Raw genomic sequence first — 13,105 nt, forward strand, 5'->3', positions numbered from 1 at the left:
TCTAGGGATTCTTTTATTCTCTGAGTCCCAGTTCTCATCTGAGATATAAAACTCAGGTGAAAACTAAATTGCAAAATGACACCTTGCTGAGAAAGTGATAATTGCCCTGTGTATCTCAGCTACTACCATGCACACTCCTCATATCTGAACTTCTCCTGCAGTTTTATAAAATTATTTGAGTCACATTATTTTTCATGTGTTATTATTCTTCAGTTTCTTTGATTGGAACACAGTATTCCTGAGTTATGTGAACCTTGTAACCACATTTTTCTCCAGGGGTGTCTCCATCTCAACTAAGTCTGAACAGTTTTTTTCCAATCTAAATTAATCAATTTTTAAATCATTTTATAACATTTTGATACTAAATAATCTACTGTTAGCATGAGAGTTTCAGTTTAGAAGACTTCTGGTAGCGGTTATCCTGAATTTTAGATTTACTGAGGGTTGGGGGTTTGGCCTTTTTCTGCAGCTATGATTAAAAATAAAAATTCAGGAGGATTACAGTCCTTTCAAGCTTTCCCATCCTTTGCCCATAAATCTATGTCTGATTGCCTACAAGTAATCACCTCCCTGCTCAGTAAGTGCAGTGTTGCTGTGAGCTCCCAGTAACTGACTGTGGCCAAGCCTCCTCATAACCCTGTTCTGGAATTCCTGCCCTTCCTGCACTTCAAAGCAAGAGGGAGATTATAGACAGAATCTAAATGCTTGAAAAACAGGCAGCAAAGTGCTTACCTTGTTCTACAGATCTCAGGTTTTACACAAATGAGCTACATAAAATGATCTTCTTTCAGTGAGTAAATGACAGCAGTGCCAGTGAGTGCCAGTCTCCAGGCAATGTTAGTGAAACCCAGGCTGATGAGTGATGCCAGTGCAATCCTAAGTGGAAAGTAAAAATGACCACCACATCCCAGTATAACTCAGAAATGCTGAGAAGCTGGCAAAAGTATCAGGGAAACCGTCTTAGGAAAGACTCAGTGCTGGAGTCACTGTGCTCCCTCTGAAGTCAATGACACCAGTGACATTGCTTGGCTGGGAGCTGTGAGAGCTGTGCCCAGCCCTGGGGAAACCTCCCCTCACACGCTGCAACCCAGAGCCTGCTCAAAAACCAGTGGGGGCGTTTTAGGATAAGAACAGATTAAAAAAAAAGCCTGCTCTTTTGGTGCAGGGAGAGAGGAATGGCTCACATACAAGCACGACACACAGACCAGTCCTTACTGAGGAGGGGGGAGCAGAACAAGGATTTGCCAAACTGTCAGAGGGATCTGAGCATTGCCAGGTTCCTAGAAAAACAATTGCATCCGAGATGCATTTTCCAAATAAGGATTAAAAAAAAGAAGGGGAAATAGTGGTGTTTTCCACGTACTTTAGAATAGAAAGTTTATTAATCTAAATGTGGATTACTAAAAATATCATTTTATGACAGATTTTTCTTCTCCCTAAGGCTGAAGTAGAAAAATAAAACATGCAAGTGAGTTGTTACTCAGCAAAGTGAGCTACACACACCAAAGTAGAAGGTGAGAGCTGGATTACCTACCACAGTGCAATGAAAGGTACAGGAACAACATATGATATAAACATATATAAATAGGAAAACCAAAATCGGGGAGGGGGGGTGTGGAGGCAGGGGGAAGTAAAAGAAGCAAAATAGTGTTGATAGCTAATGTCCCAAGAGGATAGTTAACATTGCTGCCAAGGGTCTGTGGGTTTCACTAGCTGTCTGTGAACCACATACTGAATATATTTAATGGTATAATTGTTGTGAAATCCAACAGTTCTAGAGAAAGCACAGAAATCAAATTTCCCACGCATTCACTTTGTATCAGAGGCAGGAAACAATTGTGAGTTTGGGTCCCTAAAGACACATGTACATATGGACACAAGGATATAAAACATGTAAAGCCCTGCATTTTTCAGCATCACAATTGAAAACAGGAACCCCCTGCAGCCACTGCATGAAGATGAAGAAGTGCTGAGCTGATCTGCAGCCTTGTGCTGTGAGTTAAACCTCCTCAGCTCGCTGTGAGTAGCATGGTACTTGGGCAGGATGGGTTTGGCACAGTCAGTAGCTGCTATTTTTTTGTGGAATTTGGTGTAATCCGTGTAATTATTATGTCTGTGGACATAAATGTACAACTTGCACTTCCCATCCACCTAGATCTGGTGATCTTTGATGTAACAAGCCTGAATGTCATAATAAACAATAATACTTTTTATTCTGTCACAGAATCTATTACAATAGTCTTTCCCTAAACCTGAAAACTCATCCCAGGTCTGACATTGCCACCAGAAGCTTATGTTATTTTGGTTGCTGACAACTTTCATGCTGATTTTTTTCCAATTATATTCATGGGCATTGATACTACTACAAATGATGATTTCTAAAAATTCTACAGAAGTTATGTTAATGTGACTCAACTTAGGTTCATATTTTTAAGCAAGAGGCCTGATTCCTCTACAGGTATATTCATACAGCACAATAACATTGATAATCTACCATGTGTGCCAGAAGCACTGTAGGGATGTAAATCACTGCTGCTCAGGATGCTGCATTGGAGTGCCCTGCTCCCATGACTGCAAAACATCTGACATTGCATTCTGCCATGCAGATATACCCTGTGACTCCAAAGTGGCCATACTATTCTAGTGCCCCTGCCCCAATATTAGGATAAAATAGGATTGTCAGAATGGAGAATCAGATACCAGCTATCTGCAGATCCAGTTCATCATTCTGGCTGTTCTGCAAATAAGTTCATAATGTAAATGCAAGCCATCATCTGTTTTTAAACTTCAGCACTTTCTTCACACAGCTGCACAGCTATAAGAAAGTAGTAAAATTTTATGCAGTGACATTACTCTCAATTTCACAATCTTTTTGATTAAGGTCACATCTAAAAACTATGACTTGTGGATCTCTTATAGAGCTCTACAATTCTTTCTTCAGCCTTATCTTCTCTTTGCATTTACCCATTATCTTCATGCATTTCACCCCACTTTTATTTAGACACCATTTATACAGGTGTATTAATTTAACTGTCAATTCTGCAACCAAGTAGTTCTCCATATGTACACCAAAAATGGTGCATAGATTTTGACCACAGAAAAAATGTTTTGCATTTTGTTTAAATTATCTTACCAGTTTTATGAAATTCCAAGTTCAAAAGTCAAACTATATCACTTTTACCTCTTACATGATTTGACAAGTTTAAAATTATACTTTTCATTCCATTCCAACATGTTGCATGTAGAAAGCACCAGCTACATGACAAACAGCTGTCATAACCATTTGGGAAGCATCATTTACCTGCTAATTACTTTTAACCCTCCTCAGCATGAAATTAAACTGATTTGTCCTCTCTGCTGTGAGATGCAAGTGATTACTCTTGCCTTAAACTTAAACTGAAATGTTTTCATTTATTAACAAAATCAGCTTGAGCTGAACTTAGAAGATCTATACTCATGCCATAATTCCTCATGGGTTTGTCAATGAAATACTGTGCTATAAAAAAGCAGATGTTTTTTGACAGCGTCAGTCCACAGAAAAAGCAGCATGTAGCAGCAATAGAGCAATCTAGAAGCCAAGCAGATTTTAGGTATCAAGTTTGTTAGGAATACACATCACACTTACTGCCACATGGACAAGAATAATGTCCTAAGAAATTATTATTTATCCTGAAGGTTTTTTAATTTCAATTACAATGATTTATTATAGATCATGAAACAACCTTTTCTTGGATTTTTCTCATGTTTACAGTTAATAATTCTGTACCAAATGCAATATGCTGATAATGGATAGCTACAAGCTTGAGATTTATTAATGCAAAAATATTCAAGACTCCTGTTGCAAATGCTGTTTAATGGCCATCTTGGGAAATTGGGTTCTAAATCACTTACTCAAAAAACCCTTCCTGGGATGTGTAGCTTTTGAGATGTAAGCTGAGGCTTAAGGACTGCTTTAGTTACAGTGAGACAGCCAGTGGAAGGCTGAGGCAATTGCACTGACAGAGTTCTTCCAGTGAAACCTTTGACAAGCAAAGAAGCCAATATTGTTATTAATTAACTTACAGCAGCACTCTTGGAGCTCTAAACAAAATCACAGCAGTGCTAGATTTTCTACCAACATAATAAAGGATGTGTACTTACAAGCTAAATATACAAAACAGACAAGCAATGGGGTGAAGGAGATGTTGTTATCCCCATTTCATATTATGAGGCTAGAACTGAATGGAGCTGCCAAACTTTTCACACCTCTTGCACTGTCTTTGTTTCCCCAGTGGTGTAGGAAAGGATACAGAGGATATTTGGCTAATCCTGAGCCTCATGTGACAGCTCAGTGATGTCCTGCTCTACCAGGTGCACATTTACCATCATACATTGAGATCAGGGCAAGATTGCTACTTGCATAATGAGAGATTTCTCTTTCCCAGGCTTGATCTTTTGTTCATTAAATCATTAGCTGAATTAAATAACACAGATATAAACAATTTTTCTAGGGGCTTACACTAGATAGAATTAATTACATGTTCTCAGGAAAAGGTTTCGAATAAAAGCAGTCCTGGATGCCTCAGCTGGGACACATCTAACCCGTGTGAGTCCATGGTAGTTGCAAACCAGACTTGGTAGGACTGCAAGCAAGATTTAACTTGCACAAACCAGGCTCTGCTGTGCCAGTACAGAAAGCCTACGCAGGCCCAGAAGAACAATTTCAGTAATTAGAATTCAGATTTCAGAGAAATGTCTCTATTTGCAGTTTTCCCAGCACGGATAGTGAGAGGGGGCTGAGAATCACACTTTTAAGTATAGACACCAACAGTTCTACTCTGCATGCCTAGGTCCTCATGAAGATGTGAGTCTATACAAGGTTTTATGTGACTTTGCTGTAGAAAGCAGAGAATTTATCCTACACTGTTGATTTTGTGGTGATGTGAGGGAATTAAAAGTTTACAATGCCTGAATAGTGATTTACAACTCCAGTATTCCTAGGGATTGGGTGTGTATTTCTTACTACTGGTTCCCCTGGCAATTTGGGATTTATCTTCCCATCCACTTTCTTTTCAAACCACATAAGAAAAGATGTTATCAGCTGCTTTGTATTCAGTGACAAATTCCTTCTCTTATTACCAAAGGCATTCTGACTCTTGCTAAAAAAATGATGCACTTGATAGCACACAGGGATTTAAATCCCATCCACTGCAAGGGGTACTTGTGCAGATTAATGCACAGTGCCCAGCAATTCTTAGGCCTAATTGCTAGAGGCTGGCTGAAGTCAAAAGCTTCCCTTCCAGATTTTAAGCAGAGCAACTGGAACCGTTCTCTGAATCCAAGTTTTGATCCAGTCCTTATTTAAAAACAAAAAGCCACCATGGCACATGCCCTACCACACCCCAATCCCCCCCAGGACAATACAGAGAAGCTGTCAGGGGTTTGATTTCCTTCCTATCTAGAGCATTTGAACCTGAGGTATTACTAAAGCCTATCTAAATACATAAAGTAAACTTCACTGCAGTGTAGAACTGATTAAGAAGTCTTTGCATTTGTCTTCATGGAAGAGAAATCATCCTAATGTTTAATGTATAGAATAAGATGCAGAAATAAAAGGATACAATATTTAGAAGACAAACAAGGAACAGAGAGCAGCCAGGGAAAGTGGGACAGAAAGAAGAGAGACCACAGGAAATAAAAGACAACAGGAGAATAGAGACAAAATTTGATAGCAAGAAAAGAGAAAAAATACTAATAAAATATTTTTCTGAGCATCCATTAGATCTTCTCACAGGAATGGAAATCTGAGAATGTTAAAAGGGGAAATATGTTTATACAAATATTACCAGGATATCTGTTAGAGGCAGTTACAGTAATTCATACATATTTTAAGCTTGCAAATTCTACTGGCAATAGCATTAGATCTAGCAGGGCTTTTGAAGAAGTCAAGGTTGTAAACTCAAAGTGCATATCTGTGATTGATTTCAGTCATTTTGACTGTCTCATACGATTTGGAAGAGTTTGTTTTTTCAGTATTTGATATTTATAAATAGCATTCTACATCATGTCAAGTGTATCAGAGCTAATTCTAGAAGACCATGATTTTCAACACTAGGTGCCTGATATTAGGCTCCCAAACCTATGTTTGGATATGAAATAATTAGCCACAATTTCAGAACTGACTGGACTGAGTTTACGTAGTTCATACTTCATAAAATTACAGAAATGTGTTGATATTTTAATGCATTAAAGAAATCTCCCACACAATGCAAAGAATAATTTGGTTCTTTACCAAGTGATTTAAAGTCCTGTGGGAAATGTTGTGATATACAGACTCCCAGTAGTGAGATACTATTCCATGAGAAAAACAGCAATTATATCTGACCATGTATTTTAAATGAGGGCAAAGAACAGACCAAAAATATCAGCTCAGGCTCTGGGAATTCATGTGGCATAGAAGCCTTCTTTTCTTTTCCATACATGAAAAACCTAAGGTTGCTCTCCTTATTTATTGTTGCTTTTTTCTAGCTTTAAATGTAATACTCCTGTTAGGATGTCACGTGAGAATCTTCACTTGTGCCATATTATAATAATCTGTTGTCTGCAAAATAAAGCAAAATGTCTAGCTGCCTCTGTAGCTATAAGGATGAGAAATTACAGATGCAGAGAAACTTCAGCATACCACAAATTCTGCAGAACTCGGGGAAAAAAACCTGGATTTACAATACCAGTTAATTCCTGCTGTCAGTGGAATTAGCTATTAGTTATATCCCTGCTACTGAATCAATATCACAGCCAGAAACTCTGGTCCTCTCTTCCCCATGGCCTCCCCCTTTTCCCATTTGCTATTACAGGCCTTTGAGTTCTGAGTGAAGTGTTTTCTGTTGTCTTAGCTCAGTCTCTAATTACACATCACAACTCCAACACACAGTCAGCCAGAAGCGGTGGTTTCTCAGCTCCAGTAAGGTGAGAACTGCATGAAGGCTAAATTACTTCTGTCCCAGAAGTGACCTTTTTTGAGATCAAGTTAAGCTGATTAAGAAGAGTGTTGAGAAGTCTGTGCTGCAGCCCTGCCTTTCTGCTGCACCTATCACATGTAAATATGTTGGCATGTTTTACTTCCAGAACCCTGCAGTCTCCAGCTGATGTGCTGCTGGTGGGTTTATCCTGGCCAGGTGCTGCTGAACACCTCTAATGAATCAGCACAGTCCAATAACTAGAGCCTGTGCTCAGGAAACAGATTGGCTTTCTGATTCTGACCTGGGTTAGGAGTTTGGGACCACAGCACTCACGTTTGTGCCACTGCTGCAGCCTTCACTGCAGCCACTGTCCTTACCCTGCAGCCTCTGCAGGGCAGGGCTGTCTCACAATGCTCTGTTTTACAGGGCTGAGCACAGATAAGGCCCAGGACACTTCTGTTCTGCACATGGCAATGATAAACCCACTGTCAGATAGATGGTTAAACCCCTGGGTAATGATTCTTTTCCCATTCATATGTAAATGTTTCCATTTTAATGAAATGGAAATAACTTACTTGCTTTATTCCAAACTATTGAATAGGGTTAGTGTCATCAGAAGCTTTTTCTTGCAACTTAAGGGCCAAGAGGACAAAAAAAAAAAAAAAAAAGAAAATAAAAGAAAGAGAATCTGCTATTCATTCTGTCCCTTTGTTGAGTCACCACAAGAATGGTTATTTTTAATAAAAAGATAGAAATATTCATGTCTGAAGGACTCAGGTTTGTTGAAGTTCTAGAGCTATGATAGAAAGAAATGTCTTTATTTTTTTTGTCCATTCAGTATTTACATATAAAAAGCATCTACTTTGCATATAGTTCCTGTCATTGTCTCCAGTTCAATAAGAGTGTATGCATAACATTCACAGGAAAGAATGTTGAGGTATGCAATTGTTAATATTAAATATTATTTTAAAATATAATGTGATGTGTTATTACCAGAAGCAAAACTATACTCAAAAATTAACACTATCAGAAAACCAGTATAGCAGCCTTAAATTAATATCTAGTGAAAGACTACATTTTCTCTGCATCAGTAAATTCTGGTTTATCTTGGTGGACCTGCTACTTATAGTGGGAGCTTACAAGGTATATGGGGGTTGTTGGTCACCTTGGCTAAGGACTTCAGATTTGGGTGATAATAAGGTGTATTATTTATCATCCCTCACTGCTTTCCATACTTTCTCGTGTCTTTCATCAGCACAAGCCTCTGTTGTTCAACTTAAAACATTTTTCAATTGCATTTCTCCTCAGCTCTGAGTATCAGCCATAATCAAAATATGTCAATTCTTCCTTTAAACCGCACCCCTTTAAATAGCCAATTTTATTTTTTCCCATCCATATGGGATGGGAAAAGTGCCACCCAGGTTATCACCATCTTGTACATCACTCACTGCAGTCTCCTCTCCCTTCTGGGTTGCTTCCCTGTACCTGGTGTGCCGAGTAAAGCCTTTTCCAAGTGCTTCAAGAGATCCATAATGCAGCACAGTCAAGACACGCTGGAGTTCTGTAATCACATCCTCCACTACCGACTGCAGTACCTCAGCCCTGCTCTTCTGGCAGCAATTAAGCATTTCCTAGCACAGGGTAACAGCTTGATTGTCCCTCCCCAGAGATGGATCAGAGCCAGGATGAAGATCTAGTCTCAGGTGTTAGGAGTGGCAGTTACATAGAAACTTAAGTTTTCTAAAAACTTCAGAACTTCCTTAATTTAAAAAGTGATCCTAATGTTTTCCCAGCTCTTCTCCTCATTTCTCACCTAGTAGGAAATGAGCGACACAAGAAACATTTTTACATTCAAAGCTGTCTAAAATACACCAGATCATTACCATATGTCCTCAGGTTTGATTTTTGGGTTTTTTTACAGAGTTGGCGTAGATCCAGATGAAGATCTGAAAGCTAGAGCTGCGAGCCAGGTATGTCAGGCTTTTGGAAATACGTGCTGAATTTAAAAGTGTTCAATGTTTGGCAGATCATGGCTGCATCTGTGGAAATGAGACATCTCAGAACAACATTTAATCCCTCAGAATTAAAAAGGAGACTGTGTAATGTTCAACTCTAGTAGGTCAGGTGTACAAAAATATTTTTCAGTTATTTTTCACATGGAAGCCTGAGTATATTGTGAACTTGAACCCTCTAAAGGGGGCTCCTGAACAAGCTGCAGCTGTTCATCTGTGCCCTTCCATTTTTTGTCATATATGTATGGTGCAGTTTCAAATGCAGCACTGCCTGCAGCAGTCTGTAGAGTCAATGCACAGAGACATGAGCTGTGGCTCAGCACAGTGAGTGGAACAGCAGGAGGACTGAGGAGAAGCCACAGTACAGCTGACAAGGTGCCAAAGCAAAATGCCAACGAGTGCCTAATGCTGCCGATGCCATCCCATGCACCCTTTCAGACAGCACAACTGGAACTGAAATTTAAATCATCCAACAACAGCATAAATGTAGAAAATAAGCTGAGGAAGATATAAGATACTTTATTAATTTCAAAATATATTAGAGATACCATTAGGCAAAACTTTAATGTATCTTATGTACTGAGTATTCCTAACATTTACACATTTGCACGTATCTGAAGGCACATAAGGTGAATCTCAATTTTCATTGTAACAAGTAGAATTCAGGTGCCTAACTATCCTAATATTTCTTTTAAAAGAAGGAAAACCAATATTATTTACCCTGACCACATCTTTCATTTTATAGCCCAGTCACTATTCATAGAGGTTTAGCATAACCCTTTGTTGCACCACAGCAAGGCACTGTTTTATTCTGAGTCTGAGGGGCCTCATGCTACATTCACGTTCCTAAGCATCTTGGTAGGAATTCCTGCAATGCCTCTGCCTGAATTCTGAACAAGAGCAGGACACAGAGCCATAGTTTATTCTTGATTGGAGTACAAAGATGCAGAATTACAGAAATTTTCCTGCTTTTCAGCACTCATGAATTATCAAAGATCAGGGAATGCAGGATGCAGCATAAAATTGACTGAATGCATGTTTTGCAAAAACCTGTTTTCTTCAGAGGCTGCTAGGCATCTAATTTTCTCATTTTTTTACTGAAAATGAAAATAATGATGTTTATTTACAACAGTAACACATCCAGTGTTCCAGCTGTGTTCTGTGAATTAACACCTATCACTTCTGACAAAACTGAGCAATACAACACAGAAGGTGTAAATAAATATAACACTTTTCATGCCCTATCATGTCCAGTTCAGCATTCCTCATAGTAGTGTACTATACCTTGGAAAATAGTTTTGCTGTTCAGATTATTCTTCCCTCATCCCATGGTATTTTATTTTCATTTGTCTGACTTGTTTATTTTTATATTTGACATCTCAATGTTTTAGTAATTCAGACCTTTCCTGTATTCTCTGTAGTGCTCACTGTTTTAACTCGGTACCTATCACAGTTATTCAAGTCAGGTTGTTTCTTCTAATTTTCTCTTTCATCTCGTATCTCTCTCTCATCCCTCTTCTTCCCCTGTGTTTCTCTTTTCTTTCCCTTTATTTCCAAAATGATGTTTTTATTTAGTTTACCTTTCATTACTTATTTTCTTCCTACGCTACTGCGTTTTCACAGTGAAAGCAGTTGATTTTCCTACACATCTATTCCTGCACAAATAATGTATCAGGTGCCAGTACCTCCCACTGCCAGTTAAAGCTCTTGCCCAGATGAACTTTAAAACACATGCCCACTCTCAGAGCTGTTAATTGAAGCTTCAGGGGAGATTTTGTTCAGAGGAGAAATAAGAACGAAAAATCTTCAAGAATAAGATGTTTAAAAGAGAGCAAAACTTAATGGAAAAGAAACCTCTGGGCTTCTCCCTGCTCAGTCAGAGTACTCAGCCAGAATGGAAAAGCTGCAAGGTCTGCTAGCAAGATTTGAATTTAGCTCCTCTGTGACCAGTCTAGCTACCAGGACATGGGTGCCTTGCTGTGGGTGCCTCTCAATCCATGTCTGTAACCATACCTAGATTTTTTTTTTAGGGGCAGAAGAAGCCTTAAAGACCTTCCACCTCATGGGTACTATATCAGATGCAATACCAGTTACATGACTGCAAAACCTTTTTCCTTCCCTACCTCATCTTTATCTCCCTTCTTTCCTTCCTTTGCCTTCTAAAAATTCAATTTTCTGTGAAGAGATTTGATTTATTCAATAATTCTATGTACACAGTTATTTCTAAACTTCTGATTATATTCTATTTTGGGCTACCTGAACCAATAATTTTGGCAGTCAGCTGGCAGCAAATTCCAGTTCAAATTGTAAGAGCTGGAACCCAGAGCTCATTCCCTGGAAAAGGTGTAGAGCCTTTTCATGTATAATTAACATCTGCATGTCACTATACCATGATCCATCAAAAGCATATCTCGGTTTCAATTCTGGCTTGCCACACTTACATTTATCATTAAATCATTATCACAGCATAAGCATAAACAAAAGTAGCTTCATATTCATACCCATTTACTTATTGATAGACTGTCATAACTTAGTTCTGAAAGAAATTACAAAATACATACTATAATAATATATATTATTGTATAGAAAATAGTATGTAAAAACAAACCACTTTGCTGCATATCATGTACATGCAGCATATAAACACCAAAAGCTAATTCTGAAAAGCACAATGCAGGGACACATAATCACTAAGCATAGTTACAAAGTTGGTCTATTTAAAAAGGCACTGCTTTATGGCAGTGAGCTATTTAACTAAATTCCCATTTAAAAAGACAGTCAGTAGCATATTTCATTCAGATAGCTTATGCATCTCAAATTCTGCTATGTTAACTTCAGTTGAGAGAGGGTAAGAATAGATTTTCTACAGGCACTTCAGAAAAAATGTTACAGTTATGTTATTGATCTCAGGAAACAACTAAATAGCATGCAAAACACTTATCAATATAATTTCTGTCAAACTAATCTGCAGTTTATTTAACTGTCCCTACATCTTCGTAAGTATAATAAGGAATTTATACTGTTCTCCTCAGTTTCATCTGCCAGCTGGTTGGTGAATTTATTGCAAGGACTAATGAGAGTAATCTCCATATGGGAAATTCCCATATGGAAGAAGAGATGTGAAAAACTTTGGCATTTTCCCTTCCCAGAGAGAAAAATGTTGGAAGACATAGAGCACTGTCTCCCCTACTTTTACCTCTCTGAACTGTAGGGAAAGTGAAAAGTTCCTCTTTAAGATGATAGGATCCAAGGATCTGCTAGAGCCCTGAAACATTCACACCAACATCTCCTGTCAACCCCCTTGCAGTGTTTCTGCAGGAGCTGCACTCCAGATATCCACTACTGCAAAAGCTGATAACACAACACAGATTTCATAGACAAAAGAAGGAAGGTGCAACATGTGTCAAACTAGAAATAAAAGAAGGCCCAGGTCAGGACCAGAAAACCCCTGGGGGATTATACTCTTATGTAGACTTCTTTACCCACTGCTTTCAACAATTCATGTTCCTGAATGAGGAAACCTTTTTCCTTAAGAGGAAGCTAGAGGTACAATGGGTTTGGAAAGAGGAATTAACCAACAACAACATTACAATTCAAACCAAGGACACGGGCCATTTACAGAGCTCACTGTGCTTTTCACAAGCTGTCCTTTGCACCACACATGAGTAGCCCACTCCACAATATGTTTATTTCCATGCCTGTCCTCCTCTTCCTCATCTCTACCCCTGTGCACTCAACTCCTTCCCTCTCCTTTGTTCAGTGTTCTTGTTGTTCTGACCTAACACAGATTTTGCCTACAATCACACTTCCTTTTTAAATGTTTCAACCCTTTTCCCAATCTTTATCTTGCCAAAATGCACTTTTAGGTGTTTAGAGCTTGCAAGAGTGTTCTGGTGCTTGGTTAGGGATTAGTACCATCCTCTCCCCCCGCAGCTTCCCCAGTTACTGGAGGATACTCAATTCAGTTAACAAGGAAACAGATCCCAAGAATAATATTTTTTTTTCTGTTTGGTGCATTTGCATGTTCAGTGCAACCACATCAGCAAAATCTTAACAGCTGCAGCTTGGATTCTGTCTAACCTTATTCAAAACTCAATTACATCAATGTTCCCATGAACAGGTTGCCTGGGAACTAGACCTTACACTTTTGAGGGT

At 38.7% G+C, this 13,105-nt stretch overlaps 1 protein-coding gene across 5 annotated transcripts in view; it reads left to right on the top strand.

Annotated features, from left to right (window-relative positions):
- SLC9A9 (solute carrier family 9 member A9) overlaps window positions 1–13,105 on the top strand; it is a 182,223-nt gene that overhangs the window by 124,972 nt on the left and 44,146 nt on the right. For all 5 annotated transcript variants that reach the window (XM_068200782.1, XM_068200781.1, XM_068200779.1 and 2 more), the window contains one exon: window positions 8,860–8,908. In XM_068200782.1, coding sequence (XP_068056883.1) covers window positions 8,860–8,908 — 49 coding nt within the window. The remainder of the gene's footprint in view (window positions 1–8,859; window positions 8,909–13,105) is intronic.

The sequence above is a fragment of the Anomalospiza imberbis genome, chromosome 10, assembly GCF_031753505.1.
Source record: "Anomalospiza imberbis isolate Cuckoo-Finch-1a 21T00152 chromosome 10, ASM3175350v1, whole genome shotgun sequence".
NCBI lineage: Eukaryota > Metazoa > Chordata > Aves > Passeriformes > Viduidae > Anomalospiza > Anomalospiza imberbis.